We start from the raw sequence: 14,718 nt of genomic DNA, 5'->3' as shown, positions 1-14,718 counted from the left end.
TTCCCAAGATAATTTGATTTCCAATGTATCAAATCTATCAAAAGTAGAATACTGATACTACCATATCATCGGTAAAGTAGAACGTACATAACAAATAGTGTAGAACAACAGCTACCTTGTTTGACAGCTCAAGAAAGAGTTAAGAAACAGACACACTTAGTGCTGAATATCCTTACAAAGAACCCTAAGGTTGTCCATTATGAAAAAGGAGAAGAAGATGAAGAAGAAGACAATTTTCACAATTACCCCGTTTCTTAAATAATGTACTGACACTCCAATGGAGTTGTTAATATTACCAGTTCCCTATAAGTGATACTAGACCTTATGAATACAAGTACTCACTTTCTGCAGAGGGAGGAACTCTGTTCCCCTAAATGAAGGTGTAATAGCGAACAAGCTAAAGGATCTCACTGTATAAATATATATAAATGCTCATCAGGCATACAAACAGTACTCTACCTAGAGTAAGGAACATACCATGAAAGTATCAACTCATCCGCTCTTTTTCAGAGTTAAGTAAACAATGTTACCTTTATATCTGGTTCAAAAAGAAAGAGAGCGCTAAGAAGCTGTCATTGACAAGCCTGAAGTGGAGAACTACCACTTTCACACCATGTATAAAGAATAATAATAAAAGTATCCTTGAAATCAGGCATGAAACCTCCTGCATAGGGTTCTAGGATAATATCCCAATACTTTATACTTAACAACTGAAGGAAAACAAACACCTGACGAAAACAGGAACACCCACTGGGTACGCCATTAGGTGGAGCAGACATGGAAGAGAAAAAGTCTCATGACACTGCCAAAGCATGGCTCATCTGCTAGTACATGAGGTCTTAGGATGGATGGATGGAGAGGAACCAAGCTGATTCGCTGTTCCACCCCTACTGTGACAAAAATGACAAAGCGGAATCATCCTGTGCACCAAATAAACAGGCACCACCAAAAGGCATGTCAATTAATGTGGCTTGAACTGCCTCCGAAAATCCAGAGGTGCATAACCACACACGGTGATGTAGTGCCACTGAAGACGCTATGGCCCGACCCACAGAGTCAGTACTATCCATACTGCAGCAAATAATTAGTTTATCTGCCTGCTGGCCATCTTAAATCATAGGGGCAAGACAGTTCATGATATCATCTGGAAGCGTAGGCAAGATGTGTGCCAATGAGTCTCATAGTGAATGTGAAAACTATACCAGAACGCAAGACGTATTCACAGATCATAAGGCAGAACTTGTGGAGGAAAAAATATGCCTTTCAAAACAACCAGGCTCTTGGACTCTCTAACAGATGGGACATGTGGTAGAGCCTAAATATCATGGAGGACAAAAACAGCCTGTACCACAGAACTACAGTGAGTAGGATGTCTAATTAAACAAGCCAGATCACCCGGGGCTGGGCGGTGCCTATGAGATATAGCCCGATCAACTGGGGCCCCTGTAACAGGCTGAGGCCAAGCTCCCAACAGAACATCATGTAAGGAAGCACCGGCTCAACGCCCGTTTGTCCTTGATGGAGCACATCAATGAGAGGATCAGAGGACAAGTCCACTGAAGCAAGTGTCAAATCCAACATCACAGTAACTCTTCTCAGCATGTCAGATAGAGTGGAATTCGCCTCCGTAGCAAGGCCAGGCAGTGAAAGTAGGCCTGAGGCTGGGGAACAATCCAAACCACCAGATGTAGCTAGGTCAGCTATCCAGCTGTCCTCTATAAGAGGCTGCTCCCCAGGAGAAATGTCTGGTATATCCACAGCCTCTTCACCATGTCCCTCAGAGGTATGAACATGAGGGGACTCCCCAGAATATGGGGTGGGGTCAGGGATAACTGACATGGCTGGCACTGTACCCGATATCAAACAGCACTGAGAAGGTGAATCCTCAGCGTCAGTGTCGACTTCAGACGGGGAAAGAGATGGAAGGTCGATCGGTGCCACCAGCAGAGTTGCCGGAGTCGGCTGACCGGATACTAGCGCCAAAGGTGTGAACCCCAAAGAGCTGTGCACCGCTACTGTAACAGCTTTGTCAACTGACGCCGGAGGTCTAACTGAAGCAGAGGGCAAACACGCCGCCATGGGCAAAGTAAAAACCTCTTGCACCTCTGTGGGGGCCACAGGTGCTCCAGGGGAAGGTGATTTCCCAAAGATAGCGTGAAGGAATGAAAATGTCACTTACCCAGTGTACATCTGTTCGTGGCATCAGTCGCTGAGATTCACATGGTATGCATGAGCTCGCCATCTGGTGTTGGGTCGGAGTGTTACAAGTTGTTTTTCTTCGAAGAAGTGTTTTCGAGTCACGGGGCCGAGTGACTCCACCTTCTGTGCTCATTGCGCATGGGCGTCGACTCCATCTTCGATTGTTTTCCCCGCAGAGGGTGAGGTAGGAGTTGTACTATAGTAATAGTGCCCGCGCAATGAAAAATGTAAGTATGTACCTATTAAAGGATTAAGTAATATATATACAAATGTACAAAATTGAAGGTAACTTCTGAACTGCTACAGGCTTCCGGGGAGGTGGGTGGGTCCATGTGAATCTCAGCGACTGATGCCACGAACAGATGTACACTGGGTAAGTGACATTTTCAGTTCGATGGCATCTGTCGCTGTAGATACACATGGTATGCATAGACTAGTAAGCAGTTAGTTCCCCATAAGCGGTGGTTTAGCCTGTAGGAGTAGAAGTTGTCTGAAATAGAGTTCTTAATACAGCTTGACCTACTGTAGCTTGTTGTGCGGATAGCACATCTATACAGTAGTGTTTGGTGAATGTGTGAGGCGTAGACCAAGTGGCTGCCTTACATATTTCTTGCATTGGGATGTTTCCTAAAAAGGCCATTGAAGCACCTTTTTTCCTTGTTGAATGTGCCCTGGGAGTAATGGGCAGTTGTCTTTTTGCTTTAAGGTAGCAGATTTGGATGCATTTAACTATCCATCTGGCTATACCTTGTTTTGATATTGGGTTACCTGCATGAGGTTTTTGGAATGCAATAAATAGCTGTTTAGTTTTTCTGATGTTCTTCGTTCTGTCAATGTAGTACATTAATGCTCTTTTGACATCTAATGTATGTAGTGCTCTTTCAGCCACAGAATCTGGCTGTGGGAAGAATACTGGTAGTTCTACCGTTTGATTTAGATGGAATGGAGAAATAACTTTTGGTAAAAATTTTGGATTAGGTCGTAGGACGACCTTATTTTTATGTATTTGTATAAAAGGCTCTTGTGTTGTGAACGCTTGAATTTCACTTACTCTTCTTAGAGATGTAATGGCGATGAGAAAGGCAACTTTCCAGGTGAGGAATTGTATTCCGCAAGAGTGCATGGGTTCGAAAGGTGGGCCCATGAGTCTTGTTAGAACCACGTTTAGGTTCCATGAAGGAACAGGTGGTGTTCTTGGTGGTATAATTCTTTTAAGCCCTTCTATGAATGCTTTGATAACTGGTATCCTATACAAGGAAGTTGAATATGTAGTTTGCAGGTATGCAGATATTGCTGCAAGATGTATTTTAATAGAAGAGAAGGCTAGCTTTGCTTTTTGTAAATGGAGCAAGTAATTTACTATATGTTTTGGAGTTGCCTCTAGTGGTTGTATCTGATTATGATGGCAGTACCAAACAAATCTTTTCCACTTACTTGCGTAGCAGTGTCTAGTGGATGGCCTTCTGGCCTGCTTTATGACTTCCATACACTCTTGGCTAAGTTGTAAGTGTCCGAATTCTAGGATTTCAGGAGCCAGATTGCTAGATTCAGCGATGCTGGGTCCGGGTGTCTGATCTGTTGGTTGTGTTGCGTTAACAGATCTGGTTTGTTGGGCAGTTTGATGTGTGGTACTACAGACAGATATAGCAGTGTCGTGTACCAGGGTTGTCTTGCCCACGTTGGTGCTATTAAAATGAGTTTGAGTTTGTTTTGACTCAATTTGTTTACTAGGTAAGGAAGGAGAGGGAGAGGAGGAAAAGCGTAAGCAAATATTCCTGACCAGTTCATCCATAGGGCATTGCCTTGGGATTGCTTGTGTGGGTATCTGGACGCGAAGTTTTGGCATTTTGCGTTCTCTTTTGTTGCAAATAAGTCTATTTGTGGTGTTCCCCAGAGTGTGAAGTAGGTGTTCAGAATTTGTGGGTGGATTTCCCATTCGTGGACTTGCTGGTGATCTCGAGAGAGATTGTCTGCCAGCTGATTCTGGATCCCCGGAATAAACTGTGCTATTAGACCAATTTGATGGTGGATTGCCCACTTCCATATTTGTTGAGCTAACAAGCTTAACTGCGTTGAATGTGTTCCTCCTTGTTTGTTTAGATAATACATCGTTGTCATGTTGTCTGTTTTGACAAGGATGTATTTGTGGGTTATGATTGGTTGGAAAGCTTTTAGTGCTTGAAAAACTGCTAATAATTCTAGATGATTTATATGCAGTTTTGTTTGATGTATGTTCCATTGTCCTCTTATGTTGTGTTGATTGAGATGTGCTCCCCACCCTGTCATGGAAGCATCTGTTGTTATTACGTACTGTGGCACTGGGTCTTGGAAAGGCCGCCCTATGTTTAAATTTATACTGTTCCACCATAGAAGCGATAGGTAAGTTTGGCGGTCTAGCAACACCAGATCTAGAAGGTGACCCTGTGCTTGAGACCACTGTGAGGCTAGGCACTGTTGTAAGGGCCTCATGTGCAGTCTTGCGTTTGGGACAATGGCTATGCATGAGGACATCATGCCTAGGAGCTGTAGTATTGTTCTTGCTTGTATTGTTTGGTTTGGAGACATGTGTTGAATGACCCTGTTGAAATTGTGGATCCTTTGTGGAGTTGGCGTTGCTACTCCTTTTGTCGTGTCTATTATGGCTCCTAGATATTGCTGTACTTTGCTTGGCAGAATGTTTGATTTTGCAAAGTTGACGGTGAACCCTAGATTGTAGAGGGTTTGTATGACTTGATTTGTGTGGTTTGAGCATTGTGTGAGCGAACTGGTTTTGATTAGCCAGTCGTCTAGATACGGGAACACATGTATTTGCTGCCTTCTGATGTGTGCAGCGACTACTGCTAGGCATTTTGTGAATACTCTTGGAGCGGTTGTTAAACCAAAAGGCAATACTTTGAATTGGTAATGTATTCCTTTGAATACAAACCTTAGATATTTCCTGTGTGATTGATGTATTGGTATATGGAAATATGCGTCCTTGAGGTCTAGGGTTGTCATGTAGTCGTGTTTTCTGAGCAATGGTAACACTTCTTGTAGTGTGACCATGTGAAAGTGGTCTGATTTGATGAATGTGTTTACTACCCTGAGGTCTAGAATTGGTCTCAGTGTTTCGTCCTTTTTTGGTATCAAGAAGTACAGTGAATAAACTCCTGTGTTTATTTGTGTGCTTGGTACTAATTCTATTGCATTTTTTTGCAGTAGTGCTTGAACTTCTATCTCTAGAAGCTGTGAATGGTATTTTGATAAATTTTGTGATTTTGGTGGTATGTCTGGAGGGAATTGCATGAATTCTATGCAATAACCATGTTGGATAATTGCTAGGACCCATGTGTCTGTAGTTATTTTGTCCCATGCTTCGTAATATTGATGTATCCTCCCCCCCACTGGTGTTGTGTGGGAGGGGTGAGTGACGTGTGAGTCACTGCTTGTTGGTAGTGGTTTTGGGGCTTTGAAATCTTCCTCTATTCCTAGGAAATTGCCCCCCTCTATACTGGCCCCGAAAACCTCCCCTGTACTGTCCCTGGTAGGTGGGCGGTGCGGACTGTGAGGTGCTAGCTTGTGTGGCCTGACCCCGAAACCCTCCTCTAAAAGGTGTTTTGCGGAAGGTGTTATAAGATCCTCTGCTCTGCGGGGAGTAGAGTGCGCCCATGGCCTTGGCAGTGTCAGTGTCCTTCTTGAGCTTTTCTATGGCTGTGTCGACCTCCGGACCGAACAGAAGTTTCTCGTTTACTGGCATGTTAAGCACTGCCTGCTGAATTTCTGGCTTAAATCCAGACGTTCTGAGCCATGCGTGCCTACGGATGGTAACCGACGTATTAATGGTTCTTGCGGCCGTGTCTGCTGCATCCATGGAGGAGCGTATTTGATTGTTGGAAATGTTTTGACCCTCCTCAACAACCTGTTTTGCTCTTTTTTGCAGATCTTTTGGGAGATGTTCAATGAGATGCTGCATCTCATCCCAGTGGGCTCTGTCGTATCGCGCTAGCAGCGCTTGTGAATTTGCGATGCGCCACTGGTTTGCTGCTTGGACAGCAACCCTCTTCCCGGCTGCATCGAACTTCCTACTTTCTTTATCTGGGGGAGGTGCATCCCCAGAAGTGTGTGAGTTTGCCCGTTTTCTGGCAGCCCCTACCACCACAGAGTCTGGTGGCAGCTGAGAGGTGATGAATACGGGGTCCGTAGGAGGCGCCTTATACTTTTTGTCCACCCTAGGCGTCACTGCCCTACTTTTAACTGGCTCCTTGAAAATGTCCTTTGCATGGCGTAGCATGCCTGGGAGCATCGGCAGGCTTTGGTAGGAGCTGTGGGTTGAGGAGAGGGTGTTAAATAAAAAATCATCCTCTACTTGTTCCGAGTGTAGTTCCACATTATGGAATAGTGCTGCTCTAGCCACCACTTGTGAGTAGGCTGTGCTGTCTTCCGGTGGTGATGGCCTAGTTGGGTATGTGTCTGGGCTGTTATCAGACACTGGTGCGTCGTACAAGTCCCACGCATCCTGATCTTGGTCATCGTGGCTCATGGCGGTGTGAGCTGGCGAATGTGACGGGGTGTAAGTTGGCGAAGCCGGAGTTACAGGTGGAGGCGAGGGAGGAGGTGTTACCTTTTGTGCTGTTTGTTGCTGAGGAGTAAACTGAAGCGTTCTCTTTCGTTTGACAGGTGGAAGGGTACTGATCTTCCCAGTCCCCTGCTGAATAAAGATACGCTTTTGCGTGTGATCCACGTCAGTGGATTGCAGTTCTTGTTCAAATCTATGTTTCTTCATTTGAGAAGACATAGAATGCTCTTCAGTGTAGGAGCCAGAAACAGGGTCTGATGTCGCTTTTTTCGGCTCCGAAAACCCTGTCGATTGTTTTTTCGGCTCCGAGGTAACCTTCCTCTTTTTCTGTGCCGAAAATTCTGGGCCTCTATGGTCTTCGGCGCCACTGTCTCGGCGTCGATCCGTGTCGACACCGAACTCTCGGTGTCGATGCTTCTGTTTAGCACTCTCTCGGTCTCGAGGAGGCTGCGTGCCGGTGTCTCGACCGGAGTCGGACGATCTCGACACTGAATGGGCCTTTTTCGGTGCCGATTGTTGGTCACCGAGAATTTGGGTGGAGCCATGGCCGGTTGGCAGTGGCGTCCCCTGGGCCTTCTTTCCTTTTTTAAGGTTTGATCTCGACGTCTTACTCACAGTTCTTGTAGAGTGTAGCTCGTCGGAGTCTGAATCCTGGATGGAAAAGGATTCCTCCTGTTCCTCTTCTGTCTCGAACTGTCGACGCTCTTTTGGCGTGGACGCCATCTGCAGTCTTCTCGCTCGACGGTCGCGCAGAGTTTTTCGGGACCGGAACGCCCGACAGGCCTCACAGGATTCTTCGCTGTGCTCGGGTGACAGGCACAGATTACAGACCGAGTGTAGGTCCGTATAAGGATATTTGTTGTGGCATTCGGGGCAGAATCGAAACGGGGTCCGTTCCATCGGCGTTGTCCTCCACGCGGTCGGGCCGACTAGGCCCCGACGGGGTGCCGAAATCTACCCCGAAGGGCACCGAAGCGCTTCGATGTTCAACGCGTCGTCGTATGTGTCTATCTCTAACCGGATCGCAACGATACCGTCGAAAATCTTCCGTCTTCAGCTATCTTTCCGTTCCGAAACTCGGAGCGACAGGAACACGTCCGAACCCGATGGCGGAAAGAAAACAATCGAAGATGGAGTCGACGCCCATGCGCAATGAGCACAGAAGGTGGAGTCACTCGGCCCCGTGACTCGAAAACACTTCTTCGAAGAAAAACAACTTGTAACACTCCGACCCAACACCAGATGGCGAGCTCATGCATACCATGTGTATCTACAGCGACAGATGCCATCGAACATTGTAGAATTCACACATGTGGGTCATAGTCGTTCTGGCCCTGGGAAAGGGAGGGAAACGCAGAGCAGATTCAGGCCTCGACTCCTCGGCAGAGGCATGGTGAGATGCAGAATGCAAGTCGGTAACTTCTTCAACTTTGACCGCTTACGTCTGGACTTACCTCGTGACATTGATGGAGATGGACGTCTACGAGAATGACACCTTGACCGGGCCCGCGAACGGACTTCAGTATGAGCAGGAGACCATGACCAACGTGAAGACTGGGACGGCTCAGACATCCGCGCTGCTAGAAGCTTCATACGGCGCTCCCGCAGAACCTTTAGTTGGAGATGCCAACAGGAGTCGCATTTCTCGCGTTGTGGTGCTCTCCCAGGCACCACAAACAAACAGAGTTGGGGTCTGTAGCAGACAGTAGCCATCCACAGGGCTCAATGTCTGAAGACATGGACAGGAAAAGCACACTGTTCCGTCGACGAGAACGTCAAAGTAAGCAGAAAACGGCCTAAAAAGGCGGAAAAGAAGGAACTGACGTTGGTGAGGTGGTTATATGGACTCAGGTGACGTCATCTCTGGTGGACGATGTTGATACAGAGTCGTGTGACGCCCTCTACCAACTCACAGCCGTGCTATAGGAAAAAAGTTTTAAGTCCAGGTTTGCGCTTGGGGAAGATTCTAAAGTAAGAAATCTGCAGCTAGATGTTACTATTTGGCACTGGATTGCTCTAAATCACTCATGATGAACTCCTTTAAGCCCTATTCTTTGCTTCTACTTCTGATACTAGCTCTGTCTATTTCCCTCCTGACACCTCATTTTTGCCTTGTCTGAAACAAACATTGGTGTTATTTTTCAACCCTTTTGTGCGGCTGGAATTTTTCACCACCACCACCACAACAAGTTATCTTAAAATCTTAAAAACATGTAAAATCTGTACATACACCTTTAAGTGGGAGGTGCTCGTACAGTATGTCTATAGATTCTTCATCCTTTACATTGTATAGTACTTAGATGTTCTTATTCTTATATAACACCTTTTTAACACATATCATTTACAACTGCATTTGGTTTTATACTTCCATGCAATCCATTTACTGCCCCCTACTGCACAACACTTCTGAAACAACATTTTAAACATAACTTTATAAAAATTCTATTTTAAATGATCACATAAGTGTACTTATATGATGCATTTAAAACAAAACAACCTGCAAAGAATATACCCACCCAGCTGACCTCTGCTTCGACGCACCATCTCTTGTCTGGCACCTATACTTCCAAGTATTGCTTCTTCCAGTTTTGCTCGCATATCTTTTGATTTCTTGAACGTTAAACTGTTCATTCTCTCAAAAGCCTTCTTCCCCTAGAAGACCGGAAAAGATGCAAAGATGAATCTCTCATGCTAGCCACGATATAGAGCATGTTTGTGTTCTTTTGTTCCAAGATGGCCAGAGTCTTGCCAGTATTTCAGGATAACCACTGACTATGTAAGTAAACTGCATCTAAATTCACCATGTGGAAAGGTAGCTTTTGTGGATTTCTTGAAACCCCAATATAGATTTAGCTCTTGTGGACATCCTGTTTCATAACATTTACAAAAAAGAATAATCGTTAAGAAAATGTACACCAACTTTTGTTATATAAATTATCACACCTTTAGTAAAAACTCCACATAATGAGGTGTTTTTGTAATGGATGAGAACATGGAAAAGTATAGGTCTTACAAGTGATGGTGGGGGTGGAGTTGCAGCTAACAGTTTGTCTGTTTATGCTTCTGGTCCATTTAGTCTAACCAAACTTTTTATTCAAAATTATGCATCAAAAGCCAGCAGCTCTGACGGTCTTCTACAATAGGGGAAATAGGATCTCACCTTGTATTCAAAGCAGGAAACGCAGAGGTAAAGCAAATCCAAGAGTCTATTAAGGCGGAGCACAGAGAGGTCCGTAAACCATTTCTGGAGCACAGTTTCATCAGCATTTCTTAAGACCCACAGCAGACAGATGAGCAGACTTCGACTGGATTCTGCTGAAAATGTTGAGTGCTGCCTTGAGGGCTAACATAAAAAAAATGAACATTAAACAAAGCTGGTATCTGTTCTGATGGACATTCCTGCTCCCTCATGGTCATCCCTATCCCCTGTAGAAGCTATGTGGGTTGGGGCAGGCACTAGTCCTTACCTGTGTTTAGCTGAGATGCCCTATGCTAGAACAACCCTCTACCGTTCTGCCGGGTGATGGTCAGGGCCTTCTGGTCTGGTGCTGATTAAAATTCCTCTCTGGGGATAAGCCAGACCATGAGACTGGAAAGGAGGGCAGCAGGTCACCAATATGCCCCAGGCTTGGAGGGGCATACCCAGACCCCTGACATCATTAGTGTCCTTGCAACAGAAGGGTGGTAGGACAGTGAGTGGACCAGGAACATTTGACTTCATATCAACTGCTAGAGCCAAATAACTGCAATCAGCAGTGGTCCATCCTTAAGGGTAGACGGGTTACCCCCCTCCCCCACCCCACTTTTTGGCAGACATGTAGCGAGGGTCTGTCAAGCTGGGCAAAGTCAGCCTGACAGACACTCTTTATGTTCAAGTCAGGCAGCCAGATACTAGACATGCACAAAATGTGCAGGCGCCCGGCTGCCTGAGCTGAACGTTACTGGGTTGAAGATGTCACAGCCCTGTAGGTGTAACCTCTTCAGCCTGGCAAAGCGCTTGGAGGACATCTGTCAGGATGGGGGGGAACCTCACTAGCCTTGGACCTGGGCACTTCAGTTTTAAACACTTAAGTGCCCAGGGTCAAGTGACTATCACTGATACCCTGTCACAGAGTGGGGTGGGATCAGCAAGTCTCACTGACCCCATCCTGCTCTGTGACAAGGTAGGGACTGCGGCGTCCTCTCACTGGTAGACCTTTGGTCAACCAGTGTGAGGAGGCCACAGACCCAATCCTGCAGGAATCTCGAGGCCAAGAACTCTGTTGCTGCTCTAAGTTACTTGCATTTTAATGTTTGATGTGTGCGTGCATATGTGTACTTGTGAGTGTATGTGTATTTGTCACTGCGTGCTGTGATTGGGGGTTTGAGTGTTTGTGAATGGTGGGTTTGTGTGCGCACGCTTGTGAATGTATGGGGGTGTGAGTATCAATGTTGATGTGTGAGTGTATGCATGTGCGTGTGTGGCCAACCCAATCCCCCCTTGAAAATACCAGCAGCCACTGACTGCAATACAATGCTCTATCGCTGAAGAGCAACCCTGTGCAACATGGTCAGTATAATGCAATGTTAACTATTTTTATAGTGTTTAGCGTCTAGGTGCTGCAATACTATTTTGGGGTTTTAACCCTGGCTGAGAGGGTCATAGAGACTTCTGTTTTTTACTGTGTATCTTAAGTTTATGTGTAGCATATTTTTCGTGTGTGTGTTAAAGTACTTTTCATTTATAAAGTAAAGTACTGACTGGACATTGATCTTATTAGCTGGTACTACAGTGTAAACTGCATTCTGAATGCAAAATACACCTTACTTCCTTCAGCAGGCCTTGTAATGCTCTGCCTTGCTACTCTGACAGAGTCACAATTGCTGTAGAGAGGTACTGTGATTATCCAGTTTGGAGTCCAGTAGTGCTGAAGCCCCAGGACACCAGTGCTGAACATCTCCAAATGATGCAGCTGGTGCCCATTAACCCAACTGAACTGGTTGTCACAACGATGAACATCAGTTTTTGTCAAAATACCTTTGACTATTTCCAACTTTTACACTCATAGTCTCTTCCACTTTCACTTCTCTTGCATATACTAGATTTGTCCTTCATATACTAGGTTTATTGTAAGAAAAGCAAAAAGCAATACAGTTTTGGGCTATAGAACATGTTCTTTTTGAATTTTTAAGTGACACACAGTTATCATAATAAATTGAAAAACCATACTAAATATCAGCGTTTGTCTACATTTCCTATAGGACATAACAATCAAGTCTCAATAAATTCTTTTAACTTGCACCCATAGTGTAACCTTTTACAAAATAACTAGAACAAATTCATATCAAGTTATTTTTGAGGTGCCATACAAGAGCGGGCTTGCACAAAACAGTTTGAAGACTATGGCTCGAACTTAAGGATGTCTGGTTTCCTGCTTGACCTGCAAAAACTGGATCAAGTCAACATCTGAGAATTTCACCACACTATAAAAATACAAATGTTTCACCAGCCCTAGTAGAAATGTAATAAAAACAAATGCATCAGTGATGGACTTAAAGATAAGCAGCAGTCCATAGTGACAGCTTTAGTTGCTGAAAATGTTTAATGACTTAGCTTAATATTTAGACTCAGGTCTTCAAACGTTTTAAGCGAAGCCCCCTTTCTGTAAATTGACACCACTATTTCCTCAATTGCCCTACGGGCTGTGGAAAATTTTCCTCATTATCCCATCCCTCCTTGGCCAAGCCTTCTCTGAGTTTGTGCCTGGCTCTGAATCGGACATAAGTAAAAACCTGGTCTCTATTTACAATCCCCCTTTGTCATGGGACATCAGTAATTCTAAGGTTATCAACCTTGGCCTCCCTGGATGTACATCAATTGCTACCAATCTAATCAAGTCTTCTTGATCTTGTAGGTCAATAACTAAGTCCTTCAAACACAAACATCACACCCATATTAAAGAAACACAGCAAGGAAACGAACAGTCCAGCTAAAGAAAAACCCACATTGGGCTTTCCTCATGTTTTGCCAACTGTCCTACCACATGGAGTCTAAAGACCTTCTAATTGACTTCTGATCAGGCTTGAAATCCAATATGAATAGATAGACCAGATTTAATTTGATATTATGGGACAGCCTATCAATTAATGTGCCAAGGATTAACCCTGTGCACTGATCTTAATTGATAGCCCAGCCACCTTTGATATCACTGATCTCCAGGTGACCACTGATAGACTATGTATATTACCAGGCATTAGTAACATTAGGTTGTCATGGTATGCCTCCTTTATACATAACTGCACATATCAAGTCAAGTCAAACTAAGCCCATTACTGACCTAGACTTTTTATGCATTTATAGAATGTGAATGTTCACCCATGAGTATCTAGCCACTTAGGTTTTAAGTTTCAACTGACAACAAAGGTAAAGCCTTAAGAAAAAAAGCCTGGGCCTTAAAAGTTTCCTGAATTTTTGCAAAGATTTTCCCACATGAAGGTCAAAGGGAAGACTGCTCCACAGTCTACAAACTACCACTGAGAAGCCATGAAGTGCACTGACACTGGTGCGTCCAATCAAAGGCCCTGAAAGGGAGTATCCTTAACCCTAGAAAACTGCCTGCAGGGGCAAGGGGGAGGATGGGTGGGTTGGTAAGGAATCTGCGGCTAGATATAGTCTCTACCAGATAAGGCATTACCAAAGGTAAGTAATTTGCTTATCTGATAGAAACCTCTAGCCGCAGATTCCTTACCTTTGAATAGATACCGAAGCAATACCATCCCCAGTGGTGGGCTGCAGACCAATCAGCTAAACTAGAGGCCCTGCAGGACCATAGGGCAAATGCCCTCCCTGCGGACCTGGCTCTTCAGGCAATAATGTTTGGTGGACATGTGCAGTGATTCACACGTTGCTGCCTGGCAGATGTCCAGGACTGGGACGCCATGTGCCAATGCAGTCGTTGCAGCTTTGGCTCTGGTTGAATGAGCCTGCAAGCCCTCCAGGGGTTGGTTCTTGGCCAATGCACAGTAGATTTTGATGCAGAGAACAGCCAATCGGGAGATATTTCATTTCTGCACCACTTGATCTTTCTTTGCACCAACATACCCCATGAAGAGTTGGTCACCTACCCGGGACTCTTTTGTGTGCTCCAGGTAGGACGGCAACGCTCTTCTTGGGTCCAGATTGTGGAGTGGCTCCTCTTCTTTGAAGGGATTTGGAGGGACATAGAAGGTGGGCAAGGTGACGGATTGCCCCACATGAAATGGTTTCACCACTTTTGGAAGGAAAGAAGCCCTACTGCAAAGCACCAGTTTGTCTAGAAACACAATCAAGTAGAGAGGCTTGGATGACAAAGCTTGCAGCTCACTCACCCTTTGGGCAGATGTTATTGCCACAAGAAATGCTGCCTTGAGTGTGAGCAGTGGGAAGGGACAATTGGGTAGAGGCTCGAAAGGAGCACACATTGGAAAAATATGATCCAAATTAAGGTTGCACTGGCGGGGGGATTATAGACATATGTGCAAGACCTTTAAGGGATCTATTACAATAGGGGACTTAAATAGGAGAGTTGGTCATGCAGCTGCAAGAAGGCAGACAGAGCAGAAAGGTAACCCTTCAGTGTACCCAAAAAAGAGCCCTGCTGGGCAAGGGTAAGAATAAAAAGAAGGACATCAGAGAGAGGAGCAGAAAGAGGATCTATAGATTTCTTTGTACAATATATCACACATTTTTTTCATCAGCAGGCATATACAGTCTTGGTAGAGGGATGCCGGGCTACCAGAATGACATTATAGTCTTCAGGAGGAAGGTTGATAGCTGTAAACTGTCGCTGCTCAATCTCGATGCAAGAAGGCGGAGAGTTGAATGTTCAGGTAGAGGACCCTCTCCTGCTGCTGTGACAGAAGATCCTCCCAATGTGGCAGACTGATTGGAGGGTCAATGCTCAACTGCAGAAGCTCAGGATACTAGACTCCAGTCCAAAGCCAAA

General features: G+C 45.1%; 1 protein-coding gene across 10 annotated transcripts in view; it reads right to left on the bottom strand.

The window, feature by feature from the left end:
• Positions 1-14,718, bottom strand: part of DOCK7 (dedicator of cytokinesis 7) — a 1,022,674-nt gene that overhangs the window by 259,116 nt on the left and 748,840 nt on the right. For 8 of the 10 annotated variants that reach the window (XM_069232530.1, XM_069232531.1, XM_069232536.1 and 5 more), the window contains 2 exons: positions 9,915-10,097; positions 9,271-9,406 (listed from right to left, as the gene is read on the bottom strand). In XM_069232530.1, the coding sequence (XP_069088631.1) occupies positions 9,271-9,406; positions 9,915-10,097 (319 nt within the window). The remainder of the gene's footprint in view (positions 1-9,270; positions 9,407-9,914; positions 10,098-14,718) is intronic. The other 2 variants (XM_069232532.1, XM_069232533.1) reach the window with 1 other exon arrangement.

The sequence above is a fragment of the Pleurodeles waltl genome, chromosome 4_2 (assembly GCF_031143425.1).
Source record: "Pleurodeles waltl isolate 20211129_DDA chromosome 4_2, aPleWal1.hap1.20221129, whole genome shotgun sequence".
NCBI classification, from domain to species: domain Eukaryota; kingdom Metazoa; phylum Chordata; class Amphibia; order Caudata; family Salamandridae; genus Pleurodeles; species Pleurodeles waltl.
Note: the sequence above shows the minus strand (reverse complement) of the source record. Positions and strands in the feature narration are given on the sequence as shown.